Genomic DNA, 23,849 nt, shown 5'->3' with positions numbered 1-23,849 from the left:
GCTGGATAACTGGAAGGTAAGGATCACACTTCTCGACTGAATGGAAGTGCTCTGCAAACCAGTCTCTGCTTCACCTCCATAACGTAAAGCAGACCCGAGCAGTGAATACAGCACGTACCAAATGAAAAAATTCACAAAACGTCACAGGCTTACATGGAATAATTGTTTGTGTAGCTTCAGTTGACATGAGAGCCAAGCTTTCACAACCAGAAATGTGGGAATGGAAACCTGTTTCAGATCCTCGAAAAATTGTGGCATTATAGAGAAATGTAACATAAAAATGATATGCAATTGATTGGATTGAATTGATTGATTGAATACTGTATAAAATATTAATTTCAAGAATATAAAGACTGAAAGGATTAGGATGAATTTTTGAATTAACATAGGGCGTGATGTTAGAGACACCAGATTGCAGATCTGTATATAGATTCCGTTGGGCTAAAAGAGAATGTTATAATATTAGTAGGTATCTTTTGATGTCTTATGATCTGGTGCTTTATATTCTGTGTTTTTTTTTGCATTTACATGATTTTTTTGTGCTTTGGGGGTTTAAAGTTTTTTTTAAACGGGTTCAGTGGTTTTCTTTTTTTCATGGCTGACTGTGGGAAGATGAATCTCAGCATTGTTTACTGCCTTTGATAATAAATGTACTTCGAATCTTTGAATTTCTTTTTTTGAAAATACTGTATGCCCTTTAAGCCTTAAAATGCCCAGTATTATTGGTGTGCATTCTTCACAATGCAGTAGTGAGTGTAACAAATTACTCATTCACATTAGAAGCTTGGAGAATCCAGGGACTGCAAGGGTTCAAGGTTCAAAGGTCCAATCTAATGTTAGAGATGTATACAATATACATCCTGAAATGCTTTTTCTTCACAAACATCCACAAAAACAGAGAAGTGCCCCAAAGAATGAATGACAGTTAAATGTTAGAACCCCAAAGCCCCCCCCAGCTCCCCCCTCCCACTCATAAGTGACAGTGAGCAACAGTCCCCCCTCCTCCCACTGTCAAAACAAAGCACGCATCAGCACCGCCACCGAGGTGTCTCCATTTCCCCAGCGAGCGGGAGAACATAACAAACAACTCGCTGGTTTACAATGTTAAAAGTCCGTTATGTCACTTTTCTCGAGCTCTGTGCCTGAAGATCGCAAAGATCCCGGGTCTTTGGGCACGCAGCAGTAGATTTTCCAACTCCCTCGACGACACGCGGGTCTCCTGCTGTGACACCGACCCTCGGTCCACCTATCTTCAGGGCCCCGAGATCTTAGGCGTCCAAGTACAAGCCAGACCCTTGGCGTGCTGAACAACGGCCAGTCCTGAAACCCCGAGAACAGGCCCCATTCCTGCGAAGGTCCAAAGTCAGCGTGTAACTCCAGGGCAGGGTTTTCAAAAGAACCCTGAAAGGGAAAATAAAGATATTAAAGATGGAAATAGAGCTGTTTCCGAAGATGCAAGCAAAGGAGTGGCTGTTTAACACCATCTTAACTCCGCCTCCACCTCCGGTCAAGTTGTTATCAGGAGCAAATAAATAGCCGCTCGAGGAACTCTGCAGGCCAGAGTTGGACCTCAAAATGTCAACCAACCACTGCCTGACCCACTAAATTCTTCCAGAACTTTGTTTTTCTCTCTATGTTAGAAGCTTACTGGTTGAACCGGTTAGTGTGAATCATTTATAGGAGCGGGCCTGGGCGAAACAAGACACTTCTGTAAGCCTAAAAAAGGCAGGAAAGTCAGGCAGTATTCAAGGAGCAGAAACAGGCTGAGCCAAGACCTTTGGCCACAGTTGGAAAATATTAAGAAAATGAAATGACTGTAAAAGAAGTCTGTGAAAGATTGGAATGCAGGAGAGATTAAATGAAAGGAAGGATGAGGTTACAAGGAAAATATGAATAGTAGTGGAACAGAAGGCAGGTTATAGAATGGTAATTGGGACAAAGTACAACTTGGAGGAATGATTTTATGGCAGATCTGATATTTGCAATCTTTCATTCTGGAAAGGTTTAAAGCATGCACTATGTAAATAGGCATTTGTTTCACCACTAGAAATGACAGAGATATCATTTTGTATTATAAAACACATCAGAGATGAGATTTGTATTATAAGTGCAAGTTTTATCCTGCTAGTGCAGAGTATATCAAAGAGCTTCCTCAAATGTGAGTGTTTTTGAGGGGGTATCCAGGGCACTAGAAATACGATTGGGCTGAATATGACCTGGATGTTGTCGGCAGCAAAGCAACATCACTTGGCTCTGACTTCCAAGATGGCTTCCAACAGAAATATAGCAATAACTGCAGTGAAAATGTCTTCCTTTTGCCAGGAGTGGAAAAGCCTTTGATCGGGAAAGACCTATGCTATGGCACATGATGGATTGGGCCTGATCAATCACACTACTGCTACTGAATTTTGCAGTGACGGGTTCTTGAACAAGAAGTCCAGTAGCCTACTGTTTACCCAGTGTTGTGTCTGAGCAGAAGGACAAGAGAATGATTAGGTTCAAGGGAGAAACTCATGCTAAAAGAGGGCAACACACATAAAAGTTGCTGGTGAACGCAGCAGGCCAGGCAGCATCTATTGGAAGAGGTACAGTCGACGTTTCGGGCCGGGACCCTTCGTCAGGACTAACTGAAAGAAGGGTCCCGGCCCGAAACGTCGACTATACCTCTTCCAATAGATGCTGCCTGGCCTGCTGCGTTCACCAGCAACTTTGATGTGTGTTGCTTGAAATTCCAGCATCTGCAGATCTCCTCATGTTTGCGTGCTAAAAGAGGGGTTCCCAGCCTTTTTATGCCAAGGACCCCTACCATTAAGCAAGGGGTCCATGAACCCCAAGATGGGAACCCCTGATCTAAAACATCTGATGAAGTTAGAAGTGTAATTTTGTTCTTTCTTATGAACCACATTATTAACAAATAATAGGATTTTTTAAAAAAATGAAATAGCTTTACAATACATCAATTAGTCCAGTTGTTCATCCCCTCTTCCTTGTAATCTTGTTTTATCTGTTAATTACTTGGTTTGACATCTGCTTGTGTGTGACTTGGAGTTTATTTCTAAGCATCTCCATCCTAGTAAATAGGTTTAGGAAAGAATTTTACATTTCCTAATCTGTTGCATATAAAATCATACGTGCATGTTTCACATGAGCAGCTGGTGCAGATGTGTCATCATGAATTATTATTTGCTGGATGCACTCCAGAAAACTGTGCCAGGTTTTTCAGACAGTAGCTGCTACTATCTTCCATGACTGGCTGTAATTTTTTTTTCTCTCTTCGAAGTCCATTTCTTCAAATTCCAGGCAGTTCAAAACCTTCAGTAAATACTCACTGCTTACTCAAACAGCTTTAGTCTAAGACAGAAATAAAATGAGTTTCTTTGAATAAATGAGCTGGACGATTTTGAGTTAACCTGTGCCGGTTTGCTCAAAGCAATACAGTAAAACACATTCTTTTGCAAGGGTCAGCAATGCATTTGCATATTATAAACTGTTTATAAAAATGTTTACCTAGTTTTATCATACCTAATATATGATAATTTTAATATCTATAGCAGAAAGTGACAAGCCAATCATGCATGATATTGATTTATTTCTTCAAAGGTAACTAATTGTGGAAAGATAGCCAAATGGAAAGTAAACTTTATTTAACGCATTAGCCAAGTAACATACTCTTTTTGTGCTTAACTGTGGTTCATGTGGAAACTTCTGTTTTATTAAGTTTCTGCTTAACAGCTTGTTCCAGATTAAGTTATTTCAGAATGGGTGTGCCATTTCTCTCCACCCCTAAGAATACTGACATCGCTGATCATGAAGGTTGAATTTCAAGCGCACTGAATCCCATTCCAGTGCTCCATGATCTTGTGGAGCTTTGACCAGCTGCCAATTCCTTCTGAAGTCATTGACATAATGAGGACATAAGGCAAATTGCAGGTACTATAGAGTATCAGATTGCCCATGCCATCTTTCACACCTAATGTCTGATGCAGGTGAAGACACCCTGGTGTCCTTGGCTGCGTAAGTCTAGGGAAGACAGCCTCCGACCCTGCCAAACTCGTGAGATTGAAACACACTCGATCCCACCCCAACTCTGGTTTGTGTGGACGCTGTGTCATTTGCTACCCTGTTACAAACTAAAGCCATGAAACAACAGACAGCACACTGCATACGATTAAAGGAATTATATTTATGAATCTTAACTAAAGGGTCAGTAAAGAATAACTAAAAGAAAAGGGCCCATTCTAATTAAACAGTCAAAGTTGGAGCTTATCTTGGACTTCTCTGTCACTCACACACTGGGCCCTCGGTCAACATGAAAGCACACACCACCTTCCAAACGTCGCTTGCGATCCTTCTCGAACAAACGGGTCTCCCACTGGATTGTACGCTACGACCGGTTCTCCCCAGCGTCTTCCTCTTCATCTCCTCCCGAACAAAAGCCCCAAGCCCAACCTTAGTGTCCTCCACCAGAGAAACCTCCCCTTAATCTGACCATCCTAATTGGATGGCACACATTTCTCATCTCTTATCTCAACAGAAACCCAAACAAGCATGAAAACCGAATAGACTGCTCTTACAGAAATGACAAAATGAAGTACATACAGCATAACATTTAAAATATGAACCAGGGCATTACACAGGTATTGCCAGGTCACTTTGCACTTACTTGCTGATCCATTGCACGAGTTAGATCCTCCAGTCTAGACTCTCAGAGGTCTACCTTTCACCCTGTCCTCAAATTCACATAGTCCATTTCCGACACCTCCTTCCCTTTCTCGATCTCACTGTCTTTACGTCCAGAGACAGCTTATCCACTGATGTCTATTATAAAGCAAGGGACACTCACAGCTACCTGGACTACACCTTGTCCCACCCTACCACTTGTAAAAACTCCATCCCCTTTTCTCAATCCCTCCATCTCTGCCACATCTGCTCTCAGGATGAGGCTTTTCATTCTAGAATGAAAGAAATGGCCCCTTTTTCAAAGAAGGGAGCTTCCCTTCCTCTACCATCAACTCTGCCCTCAACCGCATCTCCTCCATTTCACACACATCTGCTCTTACTTCATCCTCCTGCCACTCTACCAGGGATAGGGTTCCTCATGTCCTTACCTACCACCCCACCGGCCTCTGCATCCAGCACATAATCTTCTGAAACTTCTACCACCCCCAAAGGGATCCCACCACCAAGTACATCTCTCCCTTCCCACCACCTTCTGCTTTCCACTGGGATCTCTCCCTACACAATTCTCTTGTCCATTCGTTCCCCCCGCCCCCCCACTGATCTCCCTCCTAGCACCTAATCCTTGCAAACAGAACAAGTGCTACACTTACTCCCTCACTACCTTTCAGGACCCCAAGTGAGGCGACACTTCACCCGTGAGTCTGTTGGGGGGGTCATATACTGTGTTCGGTGCTCTCAGTGTGGCCTCCTGTATATCAGTGAAACCCGACGTAGATTGGGAGACCACTTCACTGAGCGTCTACGCCCCATCCGTTACAACAAGTGGGATCTCCCAGTGGCCACCCATTGTAATTCCACTTCTCATTCCCATTCCAATATGTCTCTCCATGACCTCCTCCACTGTTGTGATGAGGCCACACTTAGGTTGGAGGAACAACATCGTATATTCCGTTTGGGTAGCCTCCAACCTGATGGCATGAACATCGATTTCTCGAGCTTCCAGTAATGCTTCCCACCCCCCCTCACCATTTCCCATCCCCTTTTCCCTCTCTCACCTTATCTCCTCACCCACCCATTGCCTCCCTCTGGTGTTCCTCCCCCCTTTTTCTTTCTTCCAAGGCCTTTTGTCTCTTTCACCAATCAACTTCCTGGCTCTTTACTTCATCACGCCCCCCCCCCCCCGGGTCAGGTTTCACCTATCACCTTGTGTTTCTCTCTTCCCCTCCCTAAATCTACTCCTTAGCTTTTTTTTCTCTCCAGACCTGCTGAAAAGGTTTGGCCCGAAATGTCGACTGTATTTTTTATCGTAGATGCTGCCCAGCCTCCGAGTTCCTCCAGCATTGTGTGTGTGTGTTGCTGGATTTCCAGCACCTGCAGGTTCTCTCTTGTTTGCGACTCTGAGAGGTGTCCAGTTTCCGTGATGCAGCAAGGACCAGATCTGCGGCGAAGGTCCATTGGATTTTAGGATCAACCAATGGTCTTCAGACCTAAAGAGAAGATTTTTGTAGTAAGCTTCCGGTGAATCTACAGGGATGAAATCAAAATTGCAAGACCATTCTGGACAAGAAGCTAGGGCACAAGTTTTGCATTTTGCAGTTTTGCAAAGGAATGAATTCGAAAGTGTTCCAGCACACACAGAGTAATTAAATATTTTTATTCCATTTTTGAGAAGAGAGATTGAGAGTGTGGAATCTGCCTGAACTCTAGCTCTGCACATTAAGTTGCTGACCCTGATATAAAGCAGATTTATGATTTATTCCTAACTGTCTCAGTAAGTGTTTCTATTCACCCTGGAAAAGGTTGCCAGTGCAAACATTGGGGCATTTGCACATCATCCGTTAACAAGCTCAGCTCATGCGGGGATCCCACTGCCTCAAGGATTTCATACTCTATAACCTGGTGGGCTGCTTTGCCCTATTGTGAGGTAACTTGTACCATTTCTGGGAGTGACCAGCCCCAAAAATATTTGCAATATGCAATTGAAGCTTGTAAGCGCTGGGGTTTCCTGCTGTTGAATTTGGACTTTGCAGTTATCCAATAATGGTTCAGCCTAGCGTTTGGAAAATTTGTTCCATCATATTCCTTGCCAGCAAGACTGGAATATCCAAGAGTTGCTGGCAGACTGTTCCCAGAGTCCGGGATCGGTCTGTAAAGTTGTAGCAGTTACTAAATACTAATGCCGGGAACCTGCACAGTTGAGCTTGGTACAGGGACAGCACTTCCATTAGTTTTGGTGGGGGGAAACAGATTTCAGACTCGAATATAACTTACACTGTTTGAAAGATTCTTGAATGTTTTATATTTTTAATTATTTATATTTGGCTTCTTTAATTTTGTTATTTCTTTTACTGCCTTGATTTGTTTAATAGTTTTAAGTGTTTCTAAGTCTCAGAGTTTTCATGAGATGCTGCGTGCTTGTTCTTGCAGAACCGTGGCTCTAGGACAACGTCCAATCACCATCAATATTCAGGCCATGCCTCTCAGGGACTTGGGCTAGATATTTTTTTGTGTGACTGTATATTCTTCTGCTATCTAACTACAAGTTTGTCTGCTATCTAACTGTATGTGCTGTGTGCAGGGTGTGACTGGTGGTACGGTGTTTGGCACCCTTGCTGCTTTGTTTGGAGATATACATGTGTATGGTTGAATAACAATTAAACTTGAACTTGAAATTTCTCATACCTCGCTCAGCTAATTAAACAATTAAGTGTACTAACTCACAGTAAAGACTTGCCTATATGTGGAAGCTGAAAATCCGCAGGTACCTCCGGATTGTACCTTTCACAGCCCTCTAGCACTGGTTTGGGCAAATCACATCACGTTCAATGTATGAGCACCAACATTTGTTGGGGGTTTACCCTGAAACTCTGACCCTAGCAGGATGTTTCTCTGGCAATCTTTCTTCCTAGCAACTCCTCCCTTTCTCACCTGACAAAGGTCCCACGTGGCACGTTGTGTGAGGAAAGGGGAACTGAAAGAGGTTATTCTTGAAGGTCCAGGTCGCTCCTCCAGCAGACTGCCCCACTTCCCAGTTGGGAAGGTCCAGTACAGCATTAGCAGTAAGGAGAACCTCAGAATCCTTCAAGTCAATCATTTCCCATATGACCTGCCTAGGTTACTGAGTCATTATGTCCCTGGGAAGTTGTAAAATGCCATCCGGTCAGTGGATTGTGGGAGATCTGATTGAATCTGAAGATTGAAATGTACAGATGCCAGAAATCTGAAATAAAAGCAGAAAGTGCTGGAAACACAGCAGGTTGGGCAGCATCTATAGAGAGAGAAGCAGAGTTGACTTTCCATGGTCCACTGGATGAAAGATGCAGAGATAAAAAAATATAGAAAACCTACAGCACAATACAGGCCCTTCGGCCCACAATGCTATGCCAAACATGTACTTTCTTTAGAAATTACCTAGGGTTATTCATAGCCATTTACTTTTCTAAGCTCCATGTACCCATCCAGGAGTCTCTTAACCTCCTCCACCACCATTGCCGGCAGTCCATTCCACGCACTCACCACTCTCTCTGTAAAAACTTACTCCTGACATTTCTTCTGTACCTACTTCCAAGCACCTTAAAACTGTGCCCTCTCATGTTAGCCATTTCAGCCCTGGGAAACAGCCTCTGACTATCCACACGATCAATGCCTCTGATCATCTTATACACCTCTATCAGGTCGCCTCTCATCCTCCGCCACTCCAAGGAGAAAAGGCCAAGTACACTCAACCTATTCTCATAAGGCATGCTCCCCAATCCAGGCAACATCCTTGTAAATCTCCTCTGCACTCTTTCTATAGTTTCCACATCCTTCCGGTAGTGAGGTGACCAGAACTGAGCACAGTACTCCAAGTGGGGTCTGACCAGGGTCCTATATAGCTGCAACATTACCTCCCGACTCTAAAACTCAATCCCACGATTGATGAAGGCCAATGCACCGTATGCTTTCTTAACCACAGAGTCAACCTGTGCAGCAGCTTTGAGTGTCCAATGGACTCGGATCCCAAGATCCCTCTGATCCTCCACACTGCCAGGAGTCTTACCATTAATGCTATATTCTTCCATCATATTTGACCTACCAAAATGAACCACTTCACACCTATCTGGGTTGAACTCCATCTGCCACTTCTCAGCCCAGTTTTGCATCCTATCGATGTCTGGCTGTAACCTCTGAGAGCCCTCCACTCTATCCATAAGACCCCCAACCTTTGTGTCATCAGCAAATTTACTAACCCATCCCGCCTGCTGAGGTTCAGAGAAAGCGTCTTCAACCGGAAACATTAACTCTTCCTATTTCTGCAGATGCTGCATGACCTGCTGAGTGTTTCCAGCCTTCTTTTCATGCACCTGTTTGACTCAGCTTGCATCTGGCAGAGCATAACCCACTGAAGCCTTACGTTCAGTTTGCTTGTTCAACAGTCTGTAAAGCTGAAGTTGAGTTTCAATTTTCTCTCCTTCTGTTGTTTTGTAGGTCAAGCGGAAGGTGGCGTCCCAGCTGACCGTGGTAAGTTTCACTCATTGACTTGTGATCTGTGCGTGTGAACTCTGTCTCCAGTCAACCTGACCATGCTCACAAGGGTTTTGTCAATCACTGTTTTACGTGACTGCTTGTATGGATCCTCTTTCTGAAACGTGCCTTTCTCTGTTCTGGTAAAGCAGACAGTGCTATAATTTCTACTGTCATTTTAAAGCCAACAAGTTTATTTGCATTGCACTTTTCAAATCCAAGGCATTTCAAAGTAGAACAAGATATAAAAATCAAGCATCAAGTTTCAGACAATATATAAGAGAATAAAATCACACAAAAATAGATATGATAAATAGAAGTTACAGTGCAGGAGATTCTAATTAAAAGCTACAGCAAAAAGAAAATCTTAAGCCTCGATTTAAAAGAGCTTATAGTTGGGGCTGACTTCATATTCTCTGGAAAGTATTCCAGATATGTGAGATATGTGGAGCAGAGTAACTAAAAGCTGCTTCACCATGTTTAGCTTTGACCCTGGGGACGGTAAGCAAACCCACCCCAGACGATCTGAGAGCGCAGGAAGGTTCATAATGCAGCAAGAGATTGGAGATGTATTTTGGTCCTAGACGTTATAATTAAAGTCATAGACATAGTCATACTTTATTGATCCCGGGGGAAATTGGTTTTCATTACAGTTGCACTATAAATAATAAATAGTAATAGAACCATAAATAGTTAAATAGTAGTATGTAAATTATGCCAGTAAATTATGAAATAAGTCCAGGACCAGCCTATCGGCTCAGGGTGTCTGACCCTCCAAGGGAGGAGTTGTGAAGTTTGATGGCCACAGGCAGGAATGACTTCCTATGACGCTCAGTGCTGCATCTCGGTGGAATGAGTCTCTGGCTGAATGTACTCCTGTGCCCACCCAGTACATTATGTAGTGGATGGGAGATATTGACCAAGATGGCATGCAACTTGGACAGCATCCTCTTTTCAGACACCACCGTCAGAGAGTCCAGTTCCATCCCCACAACATCACTGGCCTTATGGATGAGTTTGTTGATTCTGTTGATGTCTGCTACCTTCAGCCTCTGCCCCAGCACACAACAGCAAACATGATAGCACTGGCCACCACAGACTCGTAGAACATCCTCAGCATCGTCCGGCAGATGTTAAAGGACCTCAGTCTCCTTAGGAAATAGAGACGGCTCTGACCCTTCTTGTAGACAGCCTCAGTGTTCTTTGACCAGTCCAGTTTATTGTCAATTCGTATCCCCAGGTATTTGTAAAGTTAAAGTCTGTCCCAAGCCTTAGGCTCATCAGGCCGGTTTCTGTGGCGCGAAGCAACTGAGAGTACGTGACTCCCTCCACCCCCCCCCCCCGGATAGGATACCAGTCTATCGCGAGGTTAACCCCCAGCATTTTGCCGGTGCCCATTTTCAGCTGTGTGGACTGGAGCAGTGTGTGGTTAAGTGCCTTGCTCAAAGACACAACATGCTGCCTGAGCTGGGGCTTGAACTCACGACCTTCAGATTGCTAGTCCAACGCCTTAACCACTTGGCCACGCGCCACAGACGTAATAACGCCTAGACATTATAAACCAGTAGTAATATTTTAAAGTCAATCCTCTGATGGACAGGAAGCAGTGTAGCGATCGGAGAACTGGAGTGATATGTTCTACTTTCTTGGTCTTAGTGAAGACTCTCGCAGTCGAGTTCTGAATGAGCTGCAGCTGTCTGGGGGATTTTTTACAGAGACCTGTGAAAATTAGATTAGATTAGATTCAACTTTACTGTCATTGTGCCGAGTACAGATACAAAGCCAATGAAATGCAGTTAGCATCTGACCAGAAATGCAAAGAATATTGTTATTTACAAAATAACTGAGAATAAAAAGTAAGTGCTACAGCACACGAATATAAAAGTACTGAGACAGTACTATATGGATGCAATACTGCTTAGAGCTGTGATGTGAGGTTCAGCAGTGTCACAGCCTCAGGGAAGAAGCTCTTCCTGTGCCTGCTGGTGCGGGAGTGGAGGCTCCTGTAGTGCCTACCGGATGGGAGGAGAGTAGAAAGTCCATGGTTAGGGTGAGATGCATCCTTGATAATGCGTTTCGCCCTGCCCAGGCAGCGTTTATGGTAGATGTTCTCAATGGTGGTGCCAATAATTACTGTAATTACATTACAGTAGTCAAGCCTACTGAAAATAAGTGCATGGATTGAGTTTTCTAGATTTTAAAGGGATGGGTTCTGGCCGCAACTGGATGTGAGGGGCTGCATATTGTTGATTCTGTTACCATCCAATATAACCAAGCACAAGGACCATATACAGTAGCGCTGTATTGTAAGGTTGTCATGAAAATCATCCTTTCCTGTTCATATCGGAACTGGCTAGTTCTGAAAAGAGGCAATCCACTTGTTTTGCCCCTCTGAATAAATGTATAGTCCACCTGACGCAAGAGGTATTGCAGAGGATGGGAATCTGGAGCATCACACAAAACGTGCCGGAAGAGCTCAACAGATCAGACCTGCTGAGCTTCTCCAGCTCATTGATGTCCATGTGGACCAATGAAATGGGGTTTGGGTTTGGGTATTTGATCCTCCACCATATTCCGCGTGGGAATTTAAACTGGAGGTGGCAGTGTTTTTTTTACGAGGTCGAACTGCAAGCTCGACATCAACCCGGCACGGATGGAGAGCGCGCTGGGGGGGGGGCGGTCTGTCACTGGATCGAACTCGGGAACTTCCGTTCTCGAGCCTGGCGCCGGTCTCACTGCGCCACCGGCCGACCCTGCGTATTGTATAGTCTACTGACTGTTTCCAGCTTTCTTAAAATGCATATTAGCTTCTGGCGTTCAAAGATTCAAAGTGCATTTATTATCAACAAATGTATAAATTATGCAACCTTGAGATTTGTTTGCTTAACAGGCAAGTTGCAAAGCAAGGAATTCAAATGGATCCAATTAAAAACATAAGACCAAATCCCGCCCCCTCCAGTATTCACCAAGAAAGAGAAAAAAAACAAAATAAATCATGCAAACAATAGAAGCAAGCAACAACAGCATTCCGAACCAAACTGAGTCCTTCGATCCAACTATGGTTCTGTACCACAGTTACTTTCTCTCTATTGTCCTTGTCCCTCTCCCTCCATTTACTCACCAGGAACTAGCTTTCCATTGCCATCTCCTAGACCCCACTGATATCAGTTGTATCATCAGGCTACTCCTGTGCTCAACCCTATCAAAGACACGGACTCTGATTTTTCTCCACACCCTTCTCACACTCCACAACTTAAAATATGCTTGGTTTCACATCTCTACCATTCTGATGAAGTGTCGTTAACTGGAAGCAATTACTTTTTCTGTCCCAGCAGATGCTGTTTGACAGCATTTTTAATTTCTATTTCAGACTTCTGCTTTTTGAAAAAAACACATTACTGTACGTACTTGTTTATGGGATCCTACTATGTTCAAATGAACTAGTGTATTTCCCATCGTAGCTCAGTGATTCCATTCTAATAAGCGAGTCATCAGTGTGTTGACCTTCGTGGCATCCAAAGTGGTGAGAGGTCTGCCTTTCTTTCATTGTAGGAGAGAGAGAGAGGGGGAAAAATCAGTTGCTTATGGTCCATTTGAGCACTGATGACAGATAGGACCAGCAGTGGAGGTTCTGCTGAGGAATTTTGAGCAGCTTATGGTCAAATTGAAAAGCAGAAGGTCAAAAGTGATAATCTCTGGATTACTAACTGAGCCAGGTGAAAATTGTCAAGGGTAAAAAGAATTAGAAAGGTAAATACTGGCTCAAAATATGTTGTGGTAGAAATGGGTTCCAATTCGTGGGACACTGGCACCAGTGTTGGGGAAAGAGAGAGAGAGCTGTTCCATTGCGATGGACTTCGCTTGAATTGTGCTCTGGTGAATCATTTAAATCGGACTGTAGATATGGACTTAAAATAATAGAATGTTTAATAAATCAAGAAAAAATGAGGGAGTGATATCAGAGGATAGGGAAGAGAAATTGACAAAATTAGGTAGAAAATGTTTAATTCACATAAGCTTGTCAAACTACTGAGTATTTTTGCTACAATGAATAAACTCCCTCCCTGCCAGATTCTCCCAACAGTTTTGTTATAAATTGCCTTGAAGAGGTTGGGGTAGGGACTGTGGGTACTTCCCAAAGTAGTAAATGAGGGTCCACCTTATGTACTGGTGTCTGAGAACATCTTCACACATGAAATCCATCACCCCAGCACCCCTGGCAAGGACAGATATTCTCCTGACACTTTGTGGAAAAATGGATGAGAAGGGAAAACTCAGCAGAAAGTCAGGCAAATTTCTTCATCACCTCTACATTGGATCCGGTAAGGGTAAGATGTTGCTGTGGGTAATAGGCAGGGAAAGCCTGGCGATTTTTTACTGGCAAATTTCTAAAAGTGACTTGCTGAGTAGAATGCCAGAGGTGGTGGTTAATTCTGAGCTGGTGAGATTTTCAGAAAGATTCTAGAGTCATGAATTAATTCCTTCTGGTCCGAAGGGGATACAGTAATTTTTGGAATTAGTCTTTACAGAAGAGCTTTCTCCATTTACTTCGTCCAAAATTTATCAAGCAACCTTGTGTTGCTGTTTCTCTTTAAATGCTCTCACTTTCCCCTTGCTTTCTTTTAAACGTTGTCTGCCTTAACCACTCCCCGTGGGAGTGAGGAATAAGATTCCAACCACTTTCAGCAAAGATGTTTCCCTATGTAATTCTGATTAAAATATAATCAGCTTCCTCAATGGAAACATTTTTTCTACATCATCCAACTCCTGTGTAACTTTTAAAACCTAACCCAGCTGGTTGCTCAGTCTTTCCTTGGCTCAAATAAAGGGTTCGGTACAAGCAAACAGAAGGAAATTTGCAACCACAGGAAAAGCCAGATTTCCCACAATCAGCACATGTCTTTTCTCCTCCATCATTTGATAGAGTTTCCCAGATCTGATTCATTTTTAAGCATCAGTTTGGGATGGAAACGGGTTTAGAACTGGGAAAGTGAAAATCTTGTCAGTTTAAGTTGCAGAGAAGGTGACTAGGACAAAGAGAAGCAACAGACACAAAATGCTGGGAGAACTCAGCAGGCCAGGCAGCATCTATGGAGAAGCATAAGCCGCCAACGTTTCGGGCTGAGACCCTTCGTCAGGACCAGAGAAAAAAAGATGAGAAGTCAGAGTAAGAAAGTGGGGGGAGGGGAGGAAGAAATAGAAGGTAGTATGTGATAGGTGAAACTGGGAGAAGGGGAGGGGGAGGAGTGGAGAAAAGAGCTGGGAAGTCGATTAGTGAAAGAGATGAAGGGCTGGAGGAGGGGGAACGTGACAGGAGAGGACAGAAGGTCGTGGAAGAAAGGGAAGGGGGAGCACCAGAGGAAGGTAATGGGCAGGTAAGGAGATAAGGTGAGAGAGGGGAATGGGAATGAGGAATAGAAGGAGGGGACCATTACAGGAAGTTCAAGAAGTCGATGTTCATGTCATCAGGTTGGGGGCTACCCATACGGAATATAAGGTTTTGCTCCTCCAACCTGAGTGTGGCCTCACCGTGGCCATAGAAAAGGCTATGGACTGAAATGACAGAATGGGAATGGGAAGTGGAATTAAAATGGGTGGCCAATGGGAGATCCCACTTTTTCTGGCGGATGGAGTGTAGATGCTTGGCGAAGTGGTCTCCCAATCTACATCGGGTCTCACCGATATACTGGAGACCACACCGGGAGCACCACGTACAGTAGATGACCCCAACAGACTCACAGGTGAAGTGTTGCCTCACCTGGAAGGACTGTTTGGGGCCCTTAATGGTGGTGAGGGAGGAGGTGTAGGGGCAGGTGTAGCACTTGTTCTGCTTGCAAGGATAAAGGGAATTTTTCTGTATAGAGTGAAGTCAGGCTTGCTATGGTGAACAATTTTGATGGATTGTCTAGTTGATGAGGACAATGACTGCCTTCATTATCCTATCAGACAGCTCATCAATGGTTTATCAATACAGCATCACTGACCTATTCCTCCCCCACCATTTCTGCATCTCATTCTCTCTTTCCTAGTTCTGACAAAGGTCTTTGACTTGATTTCTCTTTGTATCCTCGGCTGCTTGATCTGCAGGGTGTTTCAGACCTTCAGCATCTGTATTTGTTTTGTTTTCATTAAATGGATGGATGCCTGAAGCCTCTATTGGGCAACGACCCACCCTATTTGCTCTTTTTTTCACAATAGTACAGGAAGCCCATTAATCTAGAGTAAATTTAACTCACTGCCGTTCATTAAACAGCCCCCAACTTTTGTCAATAGAAGCTGTGACCTCCTGGGCACTGGTGCTGCCTGAATGTGTGAACAGTGTGACACAGCAAATAGTGCCCTTCCATGCCTGTTTTAGTTAGTTTCAATGCTTTCAACAAGTCTTGTCACTGGCAGCATTGATTTGAAGAAGGGAGAAAACAGTGGCTGGCTGCAGCATCATCTCCACTCAAGTCCGTTTGTCATTCAGTGAGAACATGACGTAACCCAATAAATATGTTTTTACCCTTTTAAACTTGGACGCCTGCGGTGATGAGGATGACTCCTGGCAGTCACAGAGGAGCTATCAGCTTGGTAGGTCATTGCTGGCCAGTGAGGTCGCTGGGCTGGAGGGCCTCTCAGATATTGGGAAGTCTGGCTTTTGCTGTGGATGTGAATTTCATTCTGATTGCTGCTCATTGTTGAGATGGAGTCCTTGCCCACCACTATGGCAACCTCCTTCACAGATTTCAGAAATGCAAAATCATCCGGAAAATACACGGGCCACAAAACCGGTAATTGCTGCTTTGAAGCTTTCGCACCAGGTATTGAAGATGTGATCAGGTTATTCAACAGATTTGGGGTGGAATTTGCAACTTCAGCGATGGTGTGTAGCTGGAAGTATCTGAAGGCTTGCTTGTCACCCATGTAGATTGCCCGTCTTTTGTACTGATTACTGACTTTTGCTGGGGATCCAGGCTCCATGGCCGGTGGCAATTGAAAGATCATTTTATTGAGAGATACAGCATGGTAACTGGCCCTTCTGGCCTGACAGTATGACCAATTAACCCGCTAACTTGATAGCATAGTGGTTAGTGCAACACTATTACAGCTTGAGGTATTGGAGTTTGGAGTTCGGGGGTGTGTACGCCCTCCCTGGGACTGTGTGGGTTTCCTCCGGGTGCTCCAGTTTCCTCCCATGTTCCAAAGACCAACTAGTTAGTAGTTTAATTGGTCATTGTAAATTAGGCTAGGGATAGATAGGCAGATAGGTTGCTGGGCAGTACCACTCATTGCACTGGAAGTACCTGTCCTGCATTATATCTCTAAATAAATAAAACTAAAAGTTACCTGTACATCTTTAGAATGTGGGAGGAATATGGAGCGGTGTTAGACTATCTCCTCAGGATAAAGGCCATCATTTTCATTGTATATATAGATCACCAGTGTACACCCTTTCAGAAAAACATAGCACCAAAATGTCAAAATTCAGGCATTTGTCCCAATATCCATCATGTTAAGTCTACACACTGGTGTGGAGTTAACTTCCAAACCAAAGCTGATTGCTGTTTCCAGGGGACTTCCTTGGGGCCCAACTTCCGTCTGCATCCAAACAGTGATTCTCAACACCCGCAAGAGGAAGGCCAGATCCTTCAAATGCTGCAGGGTCCCGCAGGTTTGGCAAATTCTGGGGCCCGGTGGATGTTGTGAGGTGTGCAGTCTTCATGGGATTTGCCTTCCAGAGTCAGAGAACCATCCAAGCGGGATTACCGCCGTCAAACTTCGCACCTTTTCTCACAGAAGGAGGATCCCCAAGCACTATCACAGAAACAGGCCTTTTGGCCCATAGAATCAGCATTAGATTATTATCACTAATTTATGTTGTGAAATTTATTGTTTTGTGGCAAAAGTAGAGTGCAATAGATTTTTTAAAAATTACTGTAAGTTAAATAAATATATATAACAAAATGGATACTTTTACTTTTTTACTTTTACTTTATACTTTATTGTCGCCAAACAATTGATACTAGAACGTACAATCATCACAGTGATATTTGATTCTGCGCTTCGTGCTCCCTAGTGTACAAATCGATAGTAAATATTAAAAATTTAAATTATAAATCATAAATAGAAAATAGAAAAGGGAAAGTAAGGTTGTGCAAAAAAAACCGAGAGATGGGTCCGGATACTTGGAGGGTACGGCCCAGATCCGGGTCAGGATCCGTTCAGCAGTCTTATCACAGTTGGAAAGAAGCTGTTCCCAAATCTGGCGGTACAAGTCTTCAAGCTCCTGAGCCTTCTCCTGGAGGGAAGAGGGACAAAAAGTGTGTTGGCTGGGTGGGTCGTGTCCTTGATTATCCTGGCAGCATTGCTCCGACAGCGTGCGGTGTAAAGTGAGTCCACGGACGGAAGATTGGTTTGTGTGATGTGCTGGGCCGTGTTCACGATCTTCTGCAGCTTCTTCCGGTCTTGGACAGGACAACTTCCATACCAGGTTATGATGCACCCTAGAAGAATGCTTTCTACGGTGCATCTATAAAAATTAGTGAGGGTTTTAGGGGACAGGCCAAATTTCTTTAGTTTCTCAGGAAGTAAAGGTGCTGGTGGGCCTTCTTGGCAGTGAACTCTGCTTGGTTGGACCATGTCAGGTCATTTGTGATATTGACCCTGAGGAACTTAAAGCTTTTGACCTGTTCCACTTGAGCACCATTGATGTAAATTGGGTCGTGCGGTCCACTACTCCTTCTGAAGTCAACAACCAGTTCCTTTGTCTTGCTGACATTGAGTGATAGGTTATTGTCTTCGCACCATGCCACCAGGTTCTTAATTTCCTCTCTGCACTCAAACTCATCATTACCCAAGATACGGCCTACAATTGTGGTGTCATCAGCAAACTTATATATTGAGTTCGATGGAAACTTGGCTACACAATCATGGGTGTACAGTGAGTACAGCAGGGGGCTGAGTACACAGCCTTGTGGGGCACTGGTGCTCAGAGTGATTGTAGAGGAGAGCTTGTCCCCTATTTTTACAGACTGGGTCCTGTCTGTGAGGAAGTTGAAGATCCAGCTGCAGATCTGAGTGCTAAGGCCCAGGTTCCGGAGCTTAGTAATCAGTTTATTTGGAATGATGGTATTAAAGGCAGAGCTGTAGTCAATGAAAAGGAGCCTTACGTATGCGTCTTTATTCTCCAGGTGTTCTAAGGAGGAATGTAGGGCCAGAGAGATGGCATCTGCCGTTGACCTCTTGCTCCTTAGTGCAAAAACAGAGCAAAAGGTGAGGTAGTGGTCATGGGTTTGTGGCCCATTCAGAAATGGTGACAGAGGGAAAGAATCTGTTCCTAAAATGTTGAATGTCTGTCTTCTGGCTCCATTGCCTCCTCCCCGATGGTAGCAATCGAAAGAGGGAATGTCCTGGATGGCAGGGATCCTTAATAAGAGATGCCTCCTCTTAAAGCATCACCTATTGAAGGTGTCCTTGATGCTGGGGAAGGTAGTGCCCACCACAGAACTGACTGAGCTGACGATCCTTTGCAGCTTTTTCCTATCCTGTGCACTGGCATACCACACCTCCATACCAGATGGTGATGTAACCAGTCAGAACGCTCTCCACGGTACATCTATAGAAATTTGCCAGTCTTTAGTGACGTACAAAATCTCCTCAAGCTCCTAATGAAATATAGCCACCGGTGTGCCCTTTTTCGTAACTGCATCAATATGTTAGGACCAGGATCGATCCTCAGAGATGTCAACACCCACAAACTTGACACTGTGCATCCTTTTCCCTGCTGACCCCCCAGTGAAAACTGGTGTGTGTTCTCCCGACTTCCCCTTCCCGAAGTCCACAATCAGTTCTGTGGTCTTACTGATGCTGAGTGTAGGATTGCATGGTGACATCACTCAACCGGTTGACCTATCTGACTCCTGCTCGCCTCCCTATCACCATCTGAGATTCTGCCAACAAGAGTGTGTCATCAGCAAGAGTATGCTTGTGTACTAATATGTATACTTACGTACTAATTTTACATTAATCCCATTTTTATTCCTCCCAGAATTCCATCACCTCCCCTATCCCCGCCACCCCCAGATTGTGCCACTCATTTACACACTAAGAGGAATTTGCAGAACCCAATTAACCCATCAACCCATGCCAGAGCACCCAGAGGGAATACACTTACAGAACCCAATTGTGCCGGAGCACCCAGAGGAAAGTCTCAGGGGAAACGTGAAATCCACACAGGCAGCATCCAAGATCAGGATGAAACCAAAGTCTCTCATGCTATGAGATAGCAGCTCTAATAGCCACACCACTGTGCTGCCAACTGTCTGGTGTCTCCCTGCTTGGCATAGCCCCCATTACAGGCAGAGCTGCAAGAATAATGCCCTCACCTTCAAGGCTACCAAGCATCAAAGTACCAAAGGTCAGGAATTCCCAACACTTTCATGTACCTGACAGGCACAGAGCCATTTACGCCCCATCATTCTACTTAGCCGTGATACGTAAACAGGGATGACAGGCTCACATTGGCTCTGGCTCAGAGGTTGCGGCTTCAACCAGCTCAACACGGGGCACAGACACCACAGGAGCCGCCAGCTGCCGCCTTCCCGCGACAGTTGGCAAAAGTTGTCTAGTAATTGTAGAGTTTCCTTATTTTCATCTCAAGCTGCAAGTTTTGAAATGCTGGTGGAGATGAAGAGGCAACCCTGAGGCACCAATGTCATCCTGTCACACTCCTTTGCATAATCATTGCCTTTCAGAGTAGAATTTGAATCTGTTAGAATGAACCCCTGACGATGTAATCAAAACTCTCCTGAAAAGGCAATAAAGTTTCCTGTTTGTACCTGATCTCAAATCTGCTCACACCTGATTGTTTACATAGATACTGAAACCTGAATCAATGAGAAGGAATTAAGAATCGTGAGTAAAACTCCCTCTAAACCATTAAGATATTCCTGATCAACGGAGCTTCCTTATTAGATGCTCGATTAGACTGAGGATATCAGAGGATATTCCCCCTCCAATTTTCTGTTTTCTTTGCCAGTCTTTTAAGGACTATTACTTTTAACACCAGACTTAACACAAACTCTGTTAAATTCTGTGTAACATGATCAAAAGGAGTGCCATGATCAACCCTCCTTATTCCTTCCTCAGAAAATTCAATCAAGTCATTCCAATGTGATTTTATTTTAACAATTCATGTTCCATAATTTCTAAATGAAGGTTTATAATGTCCCTTAGGAGTAATGCGCTACAAAATGTGAATTCTACATGTCAGGCTTGCTTGGCATAACTCCAACACTAGATCTAAATTGAACAAATTTTTAAACTGATTTCACCTCTTCACTCATCATAGCCCACACCCTGTAGACATTGTACTTGGGCAGTGCATTTATTATCAGCCTGAAGGGAAACTTGAACTTTAAATTATAAAGTTTGTGGAAATAACACACATATAGTATGTGAGTATTGCTGACACTATTTTCAGCAGAGAATGTTATTTGCTAAATGATAACTGCATTACCACTGATGTCCAAATAGACTTAGATATATATTTGCCTAAGGCAGTGTTATGGGGATTTTATATGAACAAATCCCCAAAATCAGATGAAATAGATTTTAGTTTGTTATAGTGGAGAATCAATCAGCATTGATGAGAATGTAAAATATAATATTTACATTTAAGAATGTTGATAAATCTAATTCATGAGCTAAAAAGTCATTATCTGATACCAGTAACTGTTTTTTATGAAATGTGTAACATCCTGCTTTTGTATATTAATTTAAATAAAGTAGCTGAGAAGAGTGCAGCCCTTCAGATGTTATGTTGGACTGGTAAGACGCTGAAGGGCAATGATGTACTGCACACAGACTGTTCCCAGCATTGTTCCACTGCATGAGATCCAAGACTCTGGGCACTGCACAGTACCAATGGTGAGCATCAAGAAGGAGCACTTACAGGACAGTGTTACCATATAACCATATAACAATTACAGCACGGAAACAGGCCATCTTGGCCCTTCCAGTCCATGCCGAACTCTTACTCTCACCTAGTCCCATCGACCTGCACTCAGCCCATAACCCTCCATTCCTTTCCTGTCCATATATCTATCCAATTTAACTTTAAATGACAACATCGAACCTGCCTCAACCACTTCTGCTGGAAGCTCGTTCCACACAGCTACCACTCTCTGAGTAAAGAAGTTCCCCCTCATGTTACCCCTAAACTTTTGCCCTTTAACTCTCAACTCGTGTCCTCTTGTTTGAATCTCCCCCACTCTCAATGGAAAAAGCCTATCCACGTCAACTTCCAGGGTTCTGTAAGTTATTCCCTCTGGGTTAATTGGGTTCTGTAAATTCCCCTTAGTGTGTAAATGAGTGGCAGAATCTGGGGGTGGGGGTAGGGGAGGTGATGGAATTCTGGGAGGAACAAAAATGGGATTAATGTAAAATTAATCTATAAGTATACAAGCACAAATTTGCTGATTAAGTCAGTCGACTGGCCAACATTCAGGGAATCATCTTCAGATCGGTCACCGCCTTCAGCAAAACCTGTGTGGATGAGAGTGTGCCTTTGAGGTCATAATAGATATACCCTCAAATCAAAAGCCGTGGATGAACCTGGAGATTCATAGTCTGCTGTGGGCTAGATCTGGAGCATTTAAGACTTGTGATTCAGAACTATACAAGAAGTTCAGGAACCTTTGGAAGGTTCCAACTGTAGTTAGGGATGGAATTGGATACACATCGGCTCTGGAGGGTTTGCAGACCCTTACTTCCTATAAGGCAAAATCTAACATCATGAACGGCTGATGTTTCACTCCCAGATGAGCTCAATGCCTTTTATGCAGACTTTGAAAGGGAGAATAAAACTACACCTGTGCAAATCCCTGCAGCATCTGGTCACCCTGTGCTCTCTATCTCAGGGGCCAACGTCAGAATGTCTTTCAAGAGGGTGAACTATCATAAGGTGTCAGACCCTGATGGTTTACCTGGTAAGGCTCTGAAAACCAGTGCCAATCAACTGGCAGGAGTGTTCAAGGACATCTTCAATCTCTCGCTGCAGCAGTTGCAGTTCCCACCTGCTTCAAAAGGGTGACATTCATGCCAGTGCCCAAGAAGAGCAGGGTTAGCTACCTCAATGACTGTTGCACTCACATCTACCATGATGAAGTGTTTTGAGAGATTGGTCATGGATAGAGTCAACTCCTGCCTAAGCAAGGACTTGGACCCACTGCAGTTTGCCTATTACCACAATAGGTCTACAGCTGATGCGATCTCACTGGCTTTCCACTTGGCCTTGGACACCTGAACATTAGCAACGCCTACCTCAAACTGCTGTTTATTGCTTACAGCTCAATGTTGAATACAATCATACCTTCAGTTCTAATCCATAAGCCTCTGTATCTCCCTCTGCAACTGGACCCTTGGCTTCCTCACCAAGAGACCACATTCAGTACAGATCAGAAATAACATCTCCTCCTCGCTGACCATCAACACTGGTGCACCTCAGGGATGAGCGCTTGGCCTACTGTTCTACTCTCGCTACGCTCACAACAGTGTGGCTAGGCACAGCTCGAGCACCATCTATAAATATGATGGGGGCACAACTATCGGCAGAATTTCAGGTGCTAACGAGAGGCGTACTTGAGCAAGATAGATCAGCTGGTTGAACGGTGTTGCAGCAACCTTACATGAGATCAAAGAATTGGACTTCAGGAAGTGAAAGTCTTCATCAAGGGATCAGCAGTGGAAAGGGTGAGCAATTTTAATTTCTTGAGTGTCATCATCCCTGAAAATCAATCCTAGGTCCAATATATTGATGCACATTTCAAAAAAGGTATGACAGCAGCTATGTTTCATTAGAAGTTTCAGGAGACATGGGATGTCGCCAAAGACACTTGAAAATTTGATGTACCATGGAGAGGATTCTTAACTGGTTGCACCACCGTTTGGTATGGAGAAGCCACTGCACAGGATTGGTAAAAGCTGCAGCAAGTTGTGAACTCAATCAGCTCCATCATGGGCACTAGCCTTCCCAGCATTGAGGACACCTCTTTGCACTGCCTAATTAATTTAATTTACAAAACACTGTATCTATATTTCTTACTGTAATTTATAGGTTTTAAAAAAATATTTTGTACTGCTGCCACAAAGCAACAGATTTCAGAACATACACCAGTGATATTAAACTTAATTCTGATTCTGATCAGTAGAACCAACTTTTCCTTTACTAGCTTCACCATGGGCCATGGATTGTGTGATGGTTAGAGATGAGAGAGATCTGGTAGAGTATTGGATTTGAAAGAAAGGTGACAGGTGCCCTGCATTTAAGAATCAGTTTCACAATTAGTTTGCAACTTTGGAGACCTCTACAGTGACATGTTGTGGAGCCCAGTATAAGAATCTTCAAGGGGCTTTAAGTGCAGGAGGACCAATGTGAGGGCTCCTTGCCCCTTTGAGTTGTCTCCTGTTCCATAGGGCTGCCCCTGTACATGTAGCCCACATTTCTGTTTGACTGGCCTTGTCATTTGCAAACCATGAGCACCCAAGCTTGTGGAAATGACTTCAGAGTGTGTCTAGCTCATCATTTAACATTATCATTCAGATTCACAAGTACATGGTAACCGAAAACAAACACATCACAGCAGTCCTGCAAGTTTCTGCTTTGGTCTTTAATCAAATTTATT

The 23,849-nt window shown here is 43.8% G+C and overlaps 1 protein-coding gene across 2 annotated transcripts in view; it reads left to right on the top strand.

The window, feature by feature from the left end:
- Positions 1 to 23,849, top strand: part of LOC134338410 (rabphilin-3A-like) — a 259,305-nt gene that overhangs the window by 190,172 nt on the left and 45,284 nt on the right. For both annotated transcript variants that reach the window (XM_063034213.1, XM_063034212.1), the window contains exon 7: positions 9,148 to 9,180. In XM_063034213.1, coding sequence (XP_062890283.1) covers positions 9,148 to 9,180 — 33 coding nt within the window. The remainder of the gene's footprint in view (positions 1 to 9,147; positions 9,181 to 23,849) is intronic.

This window comes from Mobula hypostoma, chromosome 27, assembly GCF_963921235.1.
Source record: "Mobula hypostoma chromosome 27, sMobHyp1.1, whole genome shotgun sequence".
NCBI lineage: Eukaryota > Metazoa > Chordata > Chondrichthyes > Myliobatiformes > Myliobatidae > Mobula > Mobula hypostoma.
Note: the sequence above shows the minus strand (reverse complement) of the source record. Positions and strands in the feature narration are given on the sequence as shown.